The sequence below is a fragment of the Camelus ferus genome, chromosome 13 (assembly GCF_009834535.1).
Source record: "Camelus ferus isolate YT-003-E chromosome 13, BCGSAC_Cfer_1.0, whole genome shotgun sequence".
Taxonomy (NCBI): domain Eukaryota; kingdom Metazoa; phylum Chordata; class Mammalia; order Artiodactyla; family Camelidae; genus Camelus; species Camelus ferus.
In genome coordinates this window covers 31,336,391-31,354,217 of record NC_045708.1, presented here as the reverse complement: position 1 = coordinate 31,354,217, position 17,827 = coordinate 31,336,391, and the positions used below count along the sequence as shown (strand labels likewise).

General features: G+C 57.9%; 1 protein-coding gene across 15 annotated transcripts in view; it reads right to left on the bottom strand.

Moving 5' to 3' along the window:
* Positions 1-398: 398 nt before the first annotated feature.
* The window catches only part of PTPRF (protein tyrosine phosphatase receptor type F), a 143,362-nt gene continuing 125,933 nt past the window's right edge, over positions 399-17,827 (bottom strand). For 10 of the 15 annotated variants that reach the window (XM_032494040.1, XM_032494039.1, XM_032494043.1 and 7 more), the window contains 19 exons: positions 17,483-17,580; positions 17,043-17,296; positions 16,870-16,963; positions 16,104-16,331; positions 15,703-15,857; positions 13,048-13,163; positions 9,884-9,916; positions 8,994-9,091; positions 6,074-6,197; positions 5,738-5,913; positions 4,892-5,011; positions 4,437-4,591; positions 4,070-4,355; positions 3,811-3,989; positions 3,472-3,598; positions 3,139-3,264; positions 2,717-2,871; positions 2,495-2,630; positions 399-2,105 (listed from right to left, as the gene is read on the bottom strand). In XM_032494040.1, the coding sequence (XP_032349931.1) occupies positions 2,037-2,105; positions 2,495-2,630; positions 2,717-2,871; positions 3,139-3,264; positions 3,472-3,598; positions 3,811-3,989; positions 4,070-4,355; positions 4,437-4,591; positions 4,892-5,011; positions 5,738-5,913; positions 6,074-6,197; positions 8,994-9,091; positions 9,884-9,916; positions 13,048-13,163; positions 15,703-15,857; positions 16,104-16,331; positions 16,870-16,963; positions 17,043-17,296; positions 17,483-17,580 (2,729 nt within the window). In that variant the 3' untranslated portion in view covers positions 399-2,036. The remainder of the gene's footprint in view (positions 2,106-2,494; positions 2,631-2,716; positions 2,872-3,138; positions 3,265-3,471; positions 3,599-3,810; positions 3,990-4,069; positions 4,356-4,436; positions 4,592-4,891; positions 5,012-5,737; positions 5,914-6,073; positions 6,198-8,993; positions 9,092-9,883; positions 9,917-13,047; positions 13,164-15,702; positions 15,858-16,103; positions 16,332-16,869; positions 16,964-17,042; positions 17,297-17,482; positions 17,581-17,827) is intronic. The other 5 variants (XM_032494044.1, XM_032494046.1, XM_032494045.1 and 2 more) reach the window with 1 other exon arrangement.

The following is a 17,827-nucleotide window of genomic DNA, read 5'->3' as shown; positions in this document are numbered from 1 at the left end:
AAGAGTCCTCACTAGCCAATTTTCATCCTGTCTTGGCCTCTGTGCCACAAAGCCATGCTTCTCCTTATAGCAAGGAAGGAGGAGAGGGGAGAGGGGGATGTGGCTCAGGGAGCCCAGTACCCCTGACATGGCGACGCAGAACATGGTGAGGGTGAAGAGAGGCAGAGGGTCCCTGGCAGCTGGGTCCTGCCGGGCGCTCCGCACATGCACTGGTGGCTCAGACTTGAGGCTCCTATCTGAAAGCGGGCATGACACCCAAGTGGGAGCTTGTCTTCTCACAGATCCCTGGGACAGCTTCACTGTCTCCTGAGCAGCAGGGAACCTGCAGAACCCACCCCTAAGGACTGACTTACAGAGCCCAGACTCTAGTTCCAGAAAGAGCTGAGACAGAGGCCCGGTTTGTAAGAAATCTGATTATTCAAATTTATTACCATCAAGAATTATGCAATGATGCTGTAGTTTTCTTAACAAATAGAAAACAGACTGTGTACAACAGTGAACTCTACAGCACTAGCATCCACAAGGTAAAAATGAATGTCTCATTCAACATTACCAACCCTGGATTGTTGATCTTGACAGCCTAGCTAACCTGGGGATGTCCACCTCGCGCCCCTCGGCTAAAACAGCTATATACCCTTCCCGCCCCCACTTACCTATCTAGATAGTGCTGCCCAGAGGAAGAGGCCCTCTCCCTGCCTCCAGCAAGCCGAGATAGTAAGGATTGATTATAGTACCATTGAGAGAAGTCCAGTAGTCTTGTCACATTGGTTTATGAGGGCATCTCGAAGGAGTGGAAAAGAGCGATTCTCAGGGGCTTTGCAAAACAGCTGCAGACCAGGGAGGGAAATCATCTGGCCCTGCTCTGGGGACAGATATGTGCTACCAGGCCCACTGGCCTGGACCTGAAGGGCCAGCTGCACCCCTGCTTGGCCCTGAGGTGTGGGGGGCACGGCACACACCCCGGCCAGCACTGATCACCTTGGCCACACGGCCAGACCCATAGCCAACCGACACCACGCCACACCGCAATGCTGGGGACAAAATCCAGGCTCCATGGGCCCAGAGGTCAGCCCAGCAGCTCCCCGAGAACCCCAGGAGCACAGAGCCACCTCCCCTCTTGGAGGTCTGATGCACAGGCAGGGGATGACTCTCTTTTTTTTCTTGGGTTTTCTTTTTTTTTTTTTTTTTAGTTTTTTGTTTGTTTGTTTTTTTGTCTTTGCTTTATTTTTAACCTTTGCAAACACAATGGTGATGAGGAACGCCTTGCCCGGCTCCCTCAGACACGTCTGTGGTTCTGGGCTGTGAATGTTAAACACACACTGGAATAGACGACTGGGGGTGAGCGTTTCCTATCTCCTCCCCGCCCACCACTGTGGGGCCTAAAATAAGGCTCTCAAGGAAAAACAAGACAGAACTTTAAAAAAAAAAAATTGTTTCCCTGCACTTGGCTGAAACAGGATCTCGTCTGACGGGCTGGAAGAGCAGCCCGATCAGCGATGCCTCCACTCAGGCTGGCGGCCCCAGCTCCACACACACGAGGAAGGCACGCTCTGTCCTTCAGCAGTAAGAGTCATACAAAAAAGGATCCAGAATGAACTAAAGAGAAAACTACACCCCAACCCCCACAGCAGCCCATTCTGCAGTTAAGAATTTGCAAAAGGAAAAGTCAGAGGGAAGAGGCTAGAATCCCTGTCTACCCCACTCAATGTATAAAAAAGGAGGCTTTGCTCCCATCCCCCCCACGAGAAGCATGAGAAACGCGGCAGCGGAACAGAGAGCTCAAAGTGGCTCTGGGGCGGGCTTGGTGGACAGAGACAGCTGGGAGTCTGCCTGCCCGGCCCACCCCCTTGCCTGGGGGAGTTCTGGGCTCTCCGTTTGGTGTGGCAATGTTCCTGAAACGCTGTGATCCCAGTGGACTGTGCTCTGCCAGCAACAGCATCCATGCAGGAGGGCTGGACGATGGTCGGTATGGCTCAGAGGAGCTGGGTCCCCTCCAGTGCCCCCAGGTGGGGGCGGCGGAGGAGAGGGGGCGGTAGTTACGTTGCATAGTGGTCAAAGCTGCCGAGGTACTCCAGGGCCGCGCGGTAGCACAGCTGGTACTGGTCCTGCCGGGACAGAGGGCCGGTCAGTGTGAGCGGTGCCAGTGGACACCCCCAACACACTGCCAAGAGCATCTGTGTTGCAGCCAGTGAGCTATGGAGTTAGCCCCTGCCTCTGCTGGCCAAGAGCAGGGGCTGGACCCACACATCGGCTCCAGGCTTTCCCCGACACCCCAACCTGCCGCTAGACTGTGCACCCCATAAGGAGTGTGTGTCCAACCTTAGCCGGGAACCAGGCACACCACTGGTGCCCAGAGCACAGCTGCTGGGCTGGGAGCACATTTGGCTCACCCTACCCCAGCGCCTCAGGCAAAGCAGGCAGTGGTCAGTGGGCCCGGTGGTGGCACGTGCCTATGAGGAGGAGCCAGTCCCTGCACGGCCAGTGGCCTACGTACCTCTGTCTGCACCATGGCTGGGCGCTGTGTGCGTAGGGTCTTCACGGTCTGGAACATGTCAACCACGCCCTCATAGCGCATCCGCTCCAGAACGATGCTCAGCGTGATGAACACCCCGGTGCGGCCCACACCGGCACTGCCCAAGGACAACGCTGGGTCAGGGCCCCTGTCCCTGGGCCCCCAGGCCCCCAGCCGTCCAGCCCTCCACAGGGTTGGCCCCACCTGCAGTGCACTGTGATGGGCCCGTCCTGCCCAAACTGCTCCTTGGTCTTGTGCACCTGCCCAATGAAGTCGATGAAGCCCTCGCCCGTTTTGGGCACACCCTGCTCTGGCCAGTCTGTGAACTGGAACTGCCGGATTGTCCTCGACTGCCCATCCTAGAGAGGCAGCAGGGGGTGGGGTCAGGGCTGAGCCTCAGGCAGCAGCCCCCCAAGCCAAGGGGGTGGCACAGCAGCACAGGTAAGCCCCCTGAAGTTGTCACACTGTGGCCACCTTGGGAAATGGGCTCTTGCTTCCACATCTCACCTCAGATTCCTGTGGGTTGAGCTGGGGCACCATGTAGGCAGTACCCACTCCACAGGGGCTCAAGCAATGTTACAGACATGCTTTCGTGCAAATACGCACACTTCCCTGTCCACACTTACCCGGGCGTCTGTGACCTTGAACTCACGCAGGATATACTGGGGCATGTTGTACTCAGCCATCGGGTCAACAACAAAGTACTGGTAGCGAGCAGAGCGCTCTGCGGGCCAGTACTGGTGGCATTTCTCCTGTGGACAAAGGGCCCAGCCCCATGGTCAGGTGGGGAGGAAGAGGGGAAGGGAGCTCCGAGTTTCAGAGGATTCGAGGCGGGATGCTGCAGGTGGTGATAATGGGGTCTGAGACTACACTGATGGGGCTGGGACGTGAAGGAGACGATAGTGAAGGGGCGGCTGGTGTGCTCCCAGGTACCAGGGGGGCCCCGGGGGTGGGCTCACCCTGCCCATCTCCCGAAGCCTGGTCAGCATGACGATGATGGTGGAGTTGTGCTCCCAAAGCATGCGCCAGAAGTCCTCGGTGCTCTCTGCCAGAGGCCCCTGTGTGGCTATGTAGGCCTTCTGCTGTCTAGGGTGGACATAAGACTGGACATGCTGGAGGTGCTGCTGCCCCCAGAGTCTCCCCATGGTTGCCTAGTCCCTCAGGGCCCACTCAGATCACCCCTCCTCCAGGAAGCCCACCCTGGTCTTCCAGGCTGGCCCTACTCTGTTGCACTCCTAGCCAGCCAGGCACAGGCCTAGCCACCCACGGGTGTGGTGGACTGCCCCAAGCGTGCTGACCTATAGCCATCCAGGAAGCTGGCATTGATGTAGTCAGAGCCCTCCACGCCGCGGATGGGCTGCAGACACACACGGGTCAGTTCATAGGGCATGATGTTCACCAGGCGGTTCTTGAATTTGTTGCAGGGCAAGTTGGCGCTGATGAAGCGGGATGTGTGGGCCTTGGAGCTGGCCAGCAGCTAGTGAGAGGGAGAGGCTGGTCAGGCCTGGCTTCCAGGCGGAAGTCATCCCCATGACCCAGTCCAGGTCCTGAGCCCACCTTGAACTCGAGCTCCATGGCAGTCACACTCTCCCCAGGAGGCACTTGGCCCAGCTTCTGGATGTGGGCATAGAGGTTGCGGGCGGGCACCTCTGTGTGTCCACACGTGGCGGCCTCCAGCAACGCCTCGTGGATGAACACGTACTGGTCCTCGGTCTGCACCATGTAGTTCCGCTGAGACCGCATGCATGTCACGTGGCCGTAGATGTCCACCGTCTTCTCGTGCTTCATCCGCTCCAGCATGGCATCGATGACGATGAAACAGCCCGTGCGGCCCACGCCCGCGCTGCAGGACATGGGCTCAGCCTGGGCAGAGGTCCCCACCGCCTCCACGCCCCCACCTCCCTGGGGTGCGGTGCCTCCTTACCTGCAGTGTGCCACCATGGGCCCCGCGTCCAGCGGGTTGCAGGCCTTGACCCGACGCAGGAAGGCCAGGATGGGGGTTGGGTATTCGGGAACTCCGTGGTCTGGCCAGGCCATGAACTGGAACTGACGCAGCTCCCGCTTCTCACTGGAGCCGCTCTGGGGAGGATGGTGGGGGAGACGGTGTGACCCAGGGAGTGTTCCTACAGCAGACTTGGGGCAGGATGCCATGACGCGGAGGCCAGACCCTGTGCTCTGACGGGACTCACACAGAGCAGCCTGAAGCAGCTCACGGTGCTGCTTCTGTCCATCCCATCCTGGCTCTGGCCATCACAGCCCACTCACACCTCCAAGCCCCAACCTCCAACATTGGGTTCCCCCCAGCATACCACCATGCTCAGACCACTGTCCTAACAGGGCCTGGGAGGGCGGGGGACAAACACCAGGGCAGGGCCGCACCTTGTGGAGCGCAAAGGTGCGCACAGTGTACGTGGCCAGCTCCACTGTGTCCAAAAGGGTCACCTGAATGAGGCCGTAGGTCTCGGTGCCACGAGCCGGCCAGTACTGATCACACTTCACCTGCAGAGGGACAGCCGGGCAGGGTGCAAGGGTGTTTGGAGGTACCCAAAGGCTTAGACGGGCAGGGTCCAGGGTGGAGGCAAGTTGGAAGGTCCAGCCTACCCAGCTACGAGCCCCCCTGCCCCAAACTCTCAGATCCATTGCACCATCCCTCACCAAACCATATCAGCTTCTCTCGCTACATTGCCACCCCTGCCCTTGGAGGGGAACGAGGGCCATAATTGAAAATTATTTATTCATGACCAGATCGCACCAGGCACATTTTCTGCCAAATTTACCCATAACGTTTATATGCCATTTTCAAGCCCTGTAAATTTTACGTTCCAGTCGATGCTTTGCTGTGTAGAAGCAGATAAGAACAGCTCTTTCCACTAATTAACTTAGGGGATGTGTTAATGCCCCAGCAACACTCCAGCATCTGGGGAAGGCATGAACATCCCAGGAACACGCCAGTGACGGGAGAACCTATTAATATTCTTGAAAAATGACAGCACCTGGTGCAACATATGAACATGTTAGGAGCCCACTAGGGTCTGGGGAACACGCCACATCCCAGGAACACCCAGCAACTGGGATATGATGACACCCCAGGAATGCAATAGCACTTGGCACGTCCTTGAGGAACTTCTTCCCACAGGGACATGAAAAGGGGCCCAAAGTCACCTGATGGCTGAGTAGCCCCTCCCCTCAGCCTCCACTGCCAAGCAGGGCACTGCCCAGTCTTACCCGGGACTTCTCCTCCAGCCGCGTCATCATGACCACAGTGGCTGTGCGCTGCTCCCACACCATCCGCCAGAAATCACCCATGGTCTCGGGCAGCGGGCCCTGCGTGGCAATGTAGGCATTCTGCTTGCGGTAGCCGTCGATGTAGTTGGCATTGATGTAGTCGCTCCCCGGGACGCCTACAGACAGGAAGGGATGTGGGAAGGCATTATCCTGGGGCTTCCAACCAAGCCCACCATACCTCAGTGTGCCCTGGGATCCGTGGGCTGCTTCTGGAGGATGAAATTTCACCCCAGAGAGGAGAGCAAGGGGGCGGGAAGGGTCCCGCCTGCGGCTCACCATCGATGGAGGTAAGGATGACTCGAGAGTGGTCGTAGGCAATGACATTGGCGTAGCGGTTCTTGGGCTTGTTCACCTCCAGGTTTGAATTCTCCCATGTGAACTGTTGTCCAGGGTCAATGGACTGCAGGAAATGGAGGAGGCCGGTCAAGTAGCACAAGAGTTGAGTTCTACCTAGTGCCCCCAAGGCAACCCAGCCTTTCAGGTGGTGCCCACAGCCTGCCTTCACTCCTGGGCCACAGCCAGCCACTCTGTCCCATAGAGCTGGTGAGGCTGTGCACTGGCCACCCCCCCATGGAGCGCAAAGGCCGCCATGGCACCTGTCAGCAAGACGATGGACCAAAGACTCCTCTAACAGAGGTACCAAATTCCCTTGCCCAGAAGAGTGGTCGGGGTGGGGTAGGGGTCAGGGAAGTCCCCAAGCCCTGCACCCAGCTAATGCACGGTGCAAAGCAAGATAAAGCAACGGTGGCCAGCCATGTAGAACCTGGCACTGCTGGGGCTTGGACGCCACTGCATGGCTTTGCCCAGCTCTCCTCCTCTCTCTCTGGCTGTTCCTTCCCATGGGCAGGACACGGCGCTTCTCCTGGTGAATTCTCGGGCCCTCTTTCCTCTTTGCAACCTTTCCTGGGGGAGCTTGCTTGCTCTCAGGACTTACACCCATGTGCTAGCACTGCCACAACCCGTGTCTCCCCCACGCTCCTGATCCGAACAGCCAACAGTCCCTTGGACATCCCCACCTGGACATCCTGCAGCCCTTCCATCTCAACCTTTGCCAAGCTGAGCTCATCAGCTTTCCCTGCAAACCTAGTTCTGCTGCTAGGACTCCATCTCGGTGAAGGGCAATGGCCTCATTTACCCAAAAGCCCAGGCCGGAACCTGCGAGTCGTCTTCAAAACTCCTCTGTGCCGTGTCCCATCAGAACCCATGTCCCGGAGCAACCCCACCCCTTGGCTCTCTCCAACCTGCTGCCAGGGCCTCAGCAAAGCCACCCTCCCGCTCAGACTTGGCATCTCCCTGCCTCTTCACTTTGCCCCACCCCGTTCTGCAGCCGGAACAACCCCTGTAAATGCAGATCTGATCATCAGGTTCCCTGCTTCTTGCCTTCCATGGCCCCGCATCACCTCAGGGCACAATAATAACAGCTGAGTCCTAGTGAAAACTTACGGACTGCTTGGCACTGTTTTAAGCACTCTGCATGTATTCTCTCATCTAATCCTCCCAAGAAACTGGTTCTATTATCATCCTCCTTTCACAGAGGAACATAGCCCAGGGCTCTCAGCGCAGTGCATAATGCCCTCCATGTTTTGGCGCTGCCCCATCATCCTCCACAGGACAGTGAGCACCACTTCCATGAGTGCCCCCAGCACACCCACCCCAGCCTGCAACGGTGCCACCAGCTCACCTTCTCCGCATGTCTGCACTGGGGCACGTCGTCACACTCAGTGTTTACCTGTGTGCACTGTCTCCCCACCAGCACTCCCTGCCCCCAGCACCCTGCACAGGGTAGATGTTGGACTATGCGTGAAGACTGACTGACAGTTAAAAGTAACAGAGCTATGGGATCCTGGCTGAGGGAAAGCTCACGGCAGGCTGGCCAGGGCCAGAGAAGGCTCCCTGGAGGAGGAGGGTCTTGAAGGAAAGCTCAGGCTGGAGGAGAAGGTGGAAGGGGGACTCCATGAGCCTAGACAGTGAGGCGCAGAGCCCAATCAGGAGGATGTAGGACGTGGGACTAGGTGAGTGTGAGTAGAAGACCACGCGAGGCCTTCCGGGCCAGATAAGGGACTGAAGGCAGAGAGCCCAACTCACCGCTCTGTCCCCCTCAGCAGGGCCTTGTGCAGAGCAGGCCCCCAAGTGGGAGGGCACTCTATAGGGGGAGGCAGCACACTCTTCTCACAGCAGACATGCTCACCATTTCACCTGCCAAGCTCCAGTTCCTCTGCGGAACCTGGCCCACAGCCCTTGGAAGGGAAGTTTCCCAGGATACCGCGCACAGCCGAGGGTGTACATCTGACTCACAGGCGGGGCTGGGCCAGCCCATCGATCACCTATCCATCCACCAAGACCCCTGTGCCAGGCCTGCGCTGGAGGCAGGGGGACTAGTAGGGGCTGAGGCAGAAAATGCCTTAACAACATCTGCGCTTCCATCTGTGATCCTTAGAGGAGGCAGGGCTCTCGTTATCACCTCCTTAATACCTCCTTCACTAGCAAAGTGCCTCCCTTGCTGGGCCTGGAAGCCCCGACCGCAGGTGAGGGAGCAGCAGCGCTCCTAAGTCTGAGCCCTGGTAGGTAGGTAGGTAGGGTCGAGTCCAGAGTGAAGGAACACCTGGAGGGCCCTGAGCATGAGGGTCTGTGCAGCAAGACTCAAGCCCTGACCACCCCCCATCTCTGTGATCTGCATTCTGAGAACACCCGTGAACACACACACGTGCGGGGCCCGGGCTGTCATGACAGTCTCCACTATGTATCAGCTGTGTGACCTCGGGCAAGTCACTTCCCCTCTCAGAGCCTCAGCGTCTTGTCTGTAAGATGGCATAACACCTGCACACACTTCACAGGATTGTGGGGAGGACAGAATGAGGTGATGCATGCCCAGTGCCTAGCCTGGCGTCGGCCCACAGGAAGCTCTCCATAAACGTCGGCTGATTACTTATCTATGTGTGTGTGTGTGACCTCCTGTCTGACTGTTAGCTTTGGGGCATGTGTCTGAGTGTCCTGACCTGGGGTGCCTGGAGAGCCTCAGCCAGCTCCAGCACCTGAGGAGCTGAGTTCCCCGCTTGCTACAGCTGACTCCTCCATTCTGTCCTCTGGGGAAGCCTGGAGTCCCCCTCCCACAGCTGGGGCTGAGATGGGAGAGGAGCCACCATAGGGCCAGGCCTGGACCAGGCATGTGCAGGGGTTCAGGATGAGGACGACTCACCTCGTATTCTTGGGAGAACTTGAGGCCATCGTTGGCTTTGAGGCGCTCGATGTTGTCTGCCAGATCGGTGATGGGGATGGGCGGATGGTCTCGCATACCTAGGGGCGGGGGCGCGTACAGGCAGAGTTAGCATGAAGCCTGAGTGCAGTGGCGGAGACAGCCCCGATGCATGTATATGCACATGTGAACACGTGTGACCATGGAGCACTCGGCACTGGTGGCATGGAGAGAGCAGTACATGCGGCGACAGGGATGGCAGGGCACACGGTGGCGGGGGGTGGGAGAGGACAGGGAGGGAAGTGTGTGTGTGCCGTGAGCATGTGTGAGCATGTCCATGTGACACGGTGCTGAGTGGCAGTTTCTCAATGGGGATGGGAGACTTCCTGAGCCGGAAGCCTAGGTTGAGAGCAGCGGACAGGATGGAACTGGGCTGCTTCAGCCTGTGCCCCGCCCGCAGGCCCTGCCTCTGGACAGCACTCCTGCCCCTCACTGGCGCCAGTCACCATGGGAGGCTCTGTGACATCACTGTCCCAGCGCCCAGCATGTGGATGGAGCGATCACGACGTACACGGCAGAGTGACGTGGAAGAACTTGGAGAGAGAAGCAGAGAGGAGGAGGAGACGGAGGCAGAAGAGGCATCAGAAAAGTGTCAGAATGAGGCCAGAGGGGAGAGAGGCAGAGATAGTTGGGAGGGAAAATAGGGGAGGAAGGGAGCAAAGTGGGGAGAGAGAGGGATGGAGAAGGAAAGGGCAGGAGACGGCAAGAAGGGGGAGAAGAACGAGGAAAGGGGAGAGAAGAACTCAAGAAGGAGAGAGGTGACAAGTGAGAGCAGTGGAGGAAACACACAGAAGCTGGAGTGGGCCCCAAACACGGGAACGTGGAAAACTAACTTGAGATATTCGGGCAACTGGGGACACTGGAACCTGCAGAGAAAAAGAACAAAAACAACGGGGCAAGAGAAGGAAATCCATTAACCTCTGGTTAGGTCACTGTTGGACACAGTGAGGGGCTGAGGGCTCGGGAGGGGCAGGCCCTCCCTGCAGATGCATCTCCCACCCAGAGCTTGGGCGGCCTCGGGGGGCCTCTTTCTATGACTAAATTCTGGGTCCAAACCAACCCTTGTGCTCCCTGGTATCAAAGATTGACCGTGGCTATTTCCAGATAATTCGGCAAAAGGTAAATGTGCTTTTATAGAGAGATGAAGCACATGTGGCAAGAAACAAAAGGGTGAATCCATAGGAGGACGTGCAGTGGAGGACTGTATTGCTTTCAGCTTTTATCCACGTTGGAAGCATTTTCAGGATAAAAGTTAAACTACAAAAGAAATTACAAACGTTTGCTAAACTGAAAAAAAGGAAACCTTCAGCCGTGGACAGCACTGCCATCCTCGCTGTCTGCCCCCACCGCCCATCGTCCCTTCTGGTCACTGGTTAATGCCCTGGGGCCGCCCTTGTGCACAGGACGCCTCTTCCCGCCAGCAGCCTCATGCCCTGATCTCAGCACCTGTGGTGACCCTCACGGTGCCCCTCCCCACAGCCTGCCCCTGGCCACAGCATCCCGTCCTTCGGAACCCCAACCCTTCTAAACACCATCTCAGGCCTCTTGTTCTCCACTCCGCTTTCTCCTCTCAGACCCCTGCCATTTCCCCTGGCCTTGCAGTAGCCACAGGGGTTCAGGCCCGGGCCGGCTCTCACACCCACTTGCTCATTCCCCACTGGCCGCCTCAATCCATCTAAATGCTCCTACCCCTAGGACTCGGCTGCCACGGCTCGCCAACGTCCTCACTGCCAAAGTCCTCCATCTGGGTCCCCCCTCGAACAGCCCTCCCTGCCTGGCTTCAGGGACACTCCTATTCCCTCCTTCCCCTCCTTGGCTACATTTCATCCATCCTTCCTCAACATTTCACCTCCTTCCCTGGCTGCTCTTCCCCTTCCTCCTCTTCTCCTGGGAGAGCCATTCCCAGGCTTTGACCACCGTTGAGTTCCTTGGCACCTCCTGCGCCTGTGGCTCCAGCCAGGATGTCGGTGCAGAGGTCCAGACCCTGAGATCCAGCTGCCCTCTGAACCCTCCCAACCCACCGCTCAGCCAGCAACCACGGAGCAAGCCTGGTGTCCACGCCCCCATTTCCTCACTCTATGTGGAATCAAGCCCAGCCCTGCTGTTCCTGCCTCCCTAATGCTTCCCAAGCACATCTCTTCCCTCCGCCACCCACCTCGTCCAAGTCCTCTGCACCTTCTCAATAGTCTGCCTCCCCACCTTCTCCTCCTCCAATCTGTCTTCCCCACGGCAGCCAGAGCGATGTTTCTAAAGCACAATTCTGCCCAACTAGCCCCTGCTAAAAACCTTTAATGTCTTCCTGGAGCTCTCAAGATGAAGTCCAAACCCTGTAGCCTGGCACCCAGGTTCCTCTATGACTGGACCCTGGCCTAATCCTCCAGTCTCTTCTCTAGGCTCTCAACATCCTCAACTCCGGTGCCACAGAACATGGCGCCCTGAGCTGCTTTCCACGAAGGGAGCTCCCTCCCACCCACTCAGCCCGCTAATGTAGGCTGGCATCCCCTCTCAGAGGAGGCAGCTGTGCCCTCCAGGCCCCAGCATCTTGGAGCTTTGGTTCCTCGTAGATCTGAGCATGCCTGGCTGCAACAGTCTGCTAGGTCAGCCTGGCTTGGTCGCTCTCAGGACATGCGCCCTTGGAACTCAGTCAGCATGTTATGGAGGAGCCCAGGCCACAGGAAGAGGCCTTACGTGGTTGTCACAGCCAAAAACCCCAGTGGGCTCATAGCCAACTCCAGCGTCAACCACCAGACACAAGAATGAATGTGTCTCCAGAATTCAGGGGCTGGCAAACTTTTCTATAAAAGGCCAGGTAGTACATATTTTTGGCTTTGTAGACATATGGTATCTATCATATCTACTTAACTCTGCTTTTGTAGTGTGAAAACAGTCACAGACAATACATAAATGAACAGATGTGGCTGTGTTCCAATAAAACTTTATTTGCAAAAACAGGTGGTGGGTCGCATTTGGCCCAGGGTCATAGTTTGCTGACCCCTGGTTTAAATGATTCTGGCTCCCAGCCTTTGAGTCTTCCGGCTGAGAGCCCAGACATTCTGGAACAGAGACAAGCCACTCCTGCTATGCTCCTGTCTGAATTTCTGACTCACAAAAACTGTGAGAATAGTACATAATTGTTGTTGTTTTCAGCCATGAAGTTTTGGGGTGATTTAGTATGCAGCAATTAACTAGCTCGTGTGCACACAAACCCTGTGTATGTTAGTTCACTCACTCATTCAGCTGTCTGTGTCTGCTTCCCAGGCATTCAACAAGAACGCTCCGTGAGCACAAGATAGGATATGGTGGAGGAATAAGACACAGCTCCCAGCTCCCCAAAGCTCAGACTGCCACAGAGGCAATTCCAGCCCAGGGTGAGAGGTGTCATGATGGAAGAAGCATCTGGGAGCCGAGCAGAGATTCCCCTCACCCCACCCCGGGGAAGAAGTCTGAGCTGTGTTACTGGGGCACGGGGAGGGAGCAACACCTCAGGTAGAAGGAACAGCCAGAGAGCCACGTGAGTGGTGGGGCAAGAAGGGCAGACACCAAGCCCTGTGCTTGCATGGAAAATCTGGGGCGAGCCACCAGGAAGGGTCAGGTGCCGGCACCCCATCCCACCACGTGTCCAATGGGCCATTTGCCACCAACAAAGCCCTCTTTTGTGTGCAGAGGCCAGAGTGCAGACACAGAGGCTGGTTACCCTGTGCTGGGATGCGGGCTCTGTGGGCCATTGTTCCCTGGCCCATGTTTGGAGAGCTTGACAAAAAATGAGGCAGTACCCAAGCAGCTGCCCCACCACCCCCAGGGGCTCCCCATGGAGTCTGTCCAGCTGTTGGATCCAGGGGTTCCCTGGTCACTTCAACAAAGCAGGTGGATACCAGGAGAAAGGCAGAAGGGAGGAATAGGAAGTAGGGACCAGGGAGAGGCCAGGGGGACTTGGTGGAGACCTCAAGCCTGGGCAGGGGGCAGGCAGTGGGCAGGCAGGTGTGGGGAGCCGTCCTACCTGGGGTCTGGTAGTTGAGCCTCCGCATCTCCACGGGGTCGGAGGAGTGGGCCAGCAAGGAGTCCTTCAGCCCAATTGACTGCTCATCCTTGGACGATGGGGAGTGGGTCCTTTTCCTGCAGAGTCAGAAGGGTGGTTGGTGAGAACCGAGGTCCAGGGGGAGGTCAGAGACGCGTGGCATGGCTGGCTGCCACAGAGCCTCTGTGTCCACAGCTCTTCCCCACCTTGCCCCACCCCAGCCTGGGGTCTCTGAGCACAGGGGAGCCAGGGCCAGAGCAGCTTCACATGAGAGAATACAGGGTGGGGGTGGGAAGACAGCAGGAGTGGGAAGTCCACAGAGGGCCAGTGCAGCGGGAAAGGAAGGGGTCACAGAGGCTGGCGGCTCCTTCGCATGAACAGCAGGTCACTGCTAGGCAGTGGCTGTTGTCCACAAGGCCCCCACAGCTGAGGCAGCAGGAGCCACCAAGAATAAACATGCAAATGATACATAAGATATGCAAACATCAGAGAGCTGGGCCCCAGCCGTCTGGCTGTCAGTATCAGGGTAAATGCACAGAGCAGCAGGGGAGGGACGGGGAAGGCGGCACCCTAGCCAGGCAGAGTCCTCCCTTCCTGGCTTCAGCTCCCCAGTCTACAAAGACAGGATCAGACACAGACTACGGGGTCCAGTGCTGACAAGTATCCAGGGGCCGCTTCTGCTCGATGGACACAGGTGTGCTTGGGGAGGGAGAACTTGTAAGAGTGTGCCCGAGTGTGGAGTAGCACACCCTTCCCCGTGCTCTGCGGCCAGCACTCTCTGCACCCAGGCCAGACTCTGTCTCTCGCAGCGCTAAGGTAATCTCAGAGAACTGGGAGCCAGGGGCAAGGCTCCAGTGAGCTCAGTCAGTCTGTGCACGCAGGGGAAGCATCGGAGGCCTGTGCTGCCTGTGCCCTAGAGAAGGGGCATCCCCTGTGCAGGGTACTGGTGGAGAGGGTGACAGAGCCTGCCCCATTGCCTGCCGAGCTGCCAGACAGCCACAGGCCTGAAGGCTTCCAGTCAAAGCACTGCCCCTCCCTGAGGGGCCCGCCATGTGCATGAGGTAAGAAGTGAAAGGGGAGGCAGGTGAAGAGAGAAGGAAGGACTCCTACCTTTCTTGTTTACTAGGTCCCGAAAGACAGGCAAGGACAGAAGAAAGGAACGGTCATTGTTTCTGTCAAGCACTCAGGCCTTCTCATGACCGGAAGACACTGCAAGACTGAGCTATAGCACACACGTGGCATTCACAGGGAGGGTCGCCTCTCCTGGCAGACACCAGGACCCAGACAGAAGTGGAGGGAGGGTGGGGGTGTATGTGGGAACCTCCTCAGGTTCTTCCTGCAGCAGTCTCCAGGAGAACCAGGAGAGCCTGTCCCTATTCACCCTGGGAGGAAGGAGCTAATTCAGGAAGGAGACATTGGGTCCAGGTCAAGGCTCAGGGTCAGGGCCGGGGAGAGACCGGGCACTGGGCACAAGAACTCCTATGCAGAGATGCATTCAGACATATGGACCAACAAGCATTCATGGACAGTCAACAATGTTCCCACTGAAGCATCACCCGATGGTGGGAACAGTGTTGGGGAGGGCTGGGGGCCTGGCAGAGCTTCAGGGCCCCAGAGCCTGGAAAGGAGTCTTGAAGGATGAGCTGACAGTTGCCTGGTGGTCAGGGAGAGCTGCAGACCGGGGCGGGGCATAGCTGGAGCTGGCCCTGGAGCTGCATGAGTTTGGTGACAACACTGGCGGTGGTGGTGGTGGCCAGACAAGCCAGACATTTGATTGACAGGCTATAAAACTCTTTAGTTAAAGCTAAGAAGTTAAAGCTAAGAAGTTTTAAACTGAGTGACAAAGTAAATCTTTGGAAATACCTTTCAGGCCTGGAGGAGGATGGAGAGAAAGGGGAGACTCCAAGAGCTGCAACTAAGAGAGGCCTGAGGCGTGCCATGGGCCAGGTACCCAGCTATGCCTGCATGTGCATTACCTGGTGGGGAGCCCATGGCGGGGGCAGGTCCAGTGATATTCAGGACAGGACTCCCAGGGGACTGGGTGGAGCGCGATGGGGGTGGGTGAGGATGACACTCAGGTTTCTGGTTGGTAACTCTATGGATGGGCCCATCCCCTGGGATAGGGGCCCTGGGGGAGGGTGTGGGAAGGTTCAAGACACCCTGGGGCTGGGACAGCTGTGCAGGCTGCAGTTAACAGCAAGCACTGAACAAATGTCTGCCAAGTGAATGTCTGAGGGCATGTGGGCCTGCAGCTGGGTCTGGACCTCTTGAGGCCTGAGCAGGACAGCCAGGCAGGGGAGTCATCTAGGGATGGTGGAGGAGGAGGAGCTGAAGATAGGAGACCAGAAGAGGGTGGTGACTTGAAGCTGAGAGACAGACACGCTCACATCCACAGAAACACAGAGGTGGACAGACAGACATACCCGAGGATGCACGTGATCAGCCCTCTGTGAAGGTTCGGCTCCTCATCACGCCGAGACTCATATCCATGCATATGCACACACACTGCTTCTGCTCTTCCTGGCTTCCCACTGACCCCAAGGGTGCACTTCTGAGGTGCAGGCCCGGTGTGGCTGCCCTAGGCCCAGGGAGGGCCTGAGAGTCCAGGGACAGGTGGCCGTCCACTGGAGCACTTACCTCTTGAACAGGAGGATGGCAATAACAATGAGGATGATAAGGATGACCGCCAGGACAGGGCCCGTCACCCACAGCATCTCGGGCTCCTCCTGCTGCTGGGCGGGTGTCACCTGGATCACGATCTCATCGGAGTAGGGGCTGGAGGCATAGCGCTTCTGTGGCCGGTGGAGGAACAGCACAGGTGGTGAGCTCAGGGTGAGATCCCCCACTCGCTGCCCCCACAAACCTGGAGAAAGGGCTCTGGGCTTGGTTGGCTGACTGGGCACCTAGGGTTAGATTAAGTCTGGCCTTCTGGGTCCTAGGGGTTAGTGCCTTGAGACTCCTAGTGCAGGTCTGGGGCCTCTGGGGAGTCTGAGACTGGCCTGGGGGCTATCTGGTCAGGCTTGGGGTCTCAGGCAGACCTGGTCCACTGGTTCCTTCAGGGAGGCGAGCACAAAGCACTGGTAGCTGAGGTCCGGAGACAGGGGCCGGTTATAGAAGCCCCGGTAGCTCTTCTTGTCCCCCAGGGTGAAGGTATCAGGGAGCACATCCACCTGAGCGGCCACATAGGGCTTCAGCCGCTCTGCCTGCCGCCGCCGCCGCCGCCGCCGCCACTGCTCCATGTCACCCTGCTCGATGGCCTCCAGAAGCTGATGGAGCAGAGCACGGGAGTCACGCTGAGCCCTGCAGCACACGCTCCCGGGCCTGGGGTCTGCCCCACTGTGCTTGCAGAATCACGCCGGACACGAGACATGACAATCACTTTCCCAAGCCACCCCGGTGAGAAGGGGCCCTCCAGGTAACCTGCCTGTCACCCTAACCAGAGAGGGCTGGTTCCACACCACTGCGAGAAGAGGGTGGAGAGTTCCAAATGTGTTGGGGCTCCACTCTAACCCCTCTGTGGCCTCAAAACCTTCGAGACTCTAAGCTTGCAGGACCCGAGACTCTGCAGAGATGTCTCTGCCACTTCCCACCCCAGGGGATCCTCCACAAACCCTCTGGGGATTCTCTGTGAGCCCTCCAGGAGTTCTCTAACAGCTCTCAGGGGCCAACTCAGAGTCTCTCTCCCCTGAGAGGGGGGCAGGCAGCCAGCAAGAGAGTGATTCCAGTTTGAGGGAGTCCCAGGGGCCACTGCCAACCACTGCAATGGGACTGTCACCAGTGCTGCCCCGCCTGGCCCCCAGGCACCTCGTCCAGCTCCAGCTCCTCGGGTGTGCTCCACCGGGGCGCCAGCATGCTCCCTCCCACACGGTCGATGGGCACCACCATGATGTAGAACCACCTGGCAGGCAGAGTGGGAATCAGGAACATCATTGCCCGCGTTTGCATCGCCAGCCTCCCCTGAAGCCTCGTCTGCTCACCTGACCAGTGAGGGGTCCTGCACATGGGGCATGGAGAGCGTGAAGCGGCCATCCTCGATGTAGGCAGAGGCTGGCAGCGGCTTGTGTGGAAGGAGGTCAGGGGCCGTGCGGATGGACACGAGGTGCTGCAGGCCCCCTGCACTACTGCCGCGGTTCATCAGCACAAACGAGTACTCTGTGTTCGGCTGCAGGTCTGCAATCAGCTTCCGCATGGAGTGCCCGTCCACCTCCACACTCTGCCCATTGTACAGAATCTGCCAGGAAGAGGGCAGGCAGCACGCTTGGGTGAGGCCTCCCATCACAGGCCTGCAGCCATAGCACATGCGCGCACCTAGCCAGGACCCAGCATCACATGGCATCAGCATGCACGCCTGGGACCGGAGTGAGGGCCCACAGCAGGACTGTGTGTGTGCCAGGCATGGCTGGCTGGCTTCACTCACCTTGAAGGGTACAGCTGACTTGTAGGAATCGGGGACCTCCCAGCTGAGCAGCACAGATGTCTTCATGGCAGCCGCCACTCTGAAGTTCTTGGCAAACACTGTTGGGATGTAAGAAGGGAGTCAGCTCTGACTGCATAACTGGGGTGAATGGGCCTGAAGGGGTTCCCCAGGAAGAGATGTGGGGGTAGTGCAGAGGGTTAGGAACGGCTGCAGAGGACCAGGCAACCCTGCTCCTTCCAGCTTCAACTGCACAGTTCAGCTCCCAGCTCCGGCTCCTCCTCACAGTGGGCACAGAGTGGGGCAGACGCTGCAGGACCCGTGGTCAGGATCTCCAGAAGTGCTTGG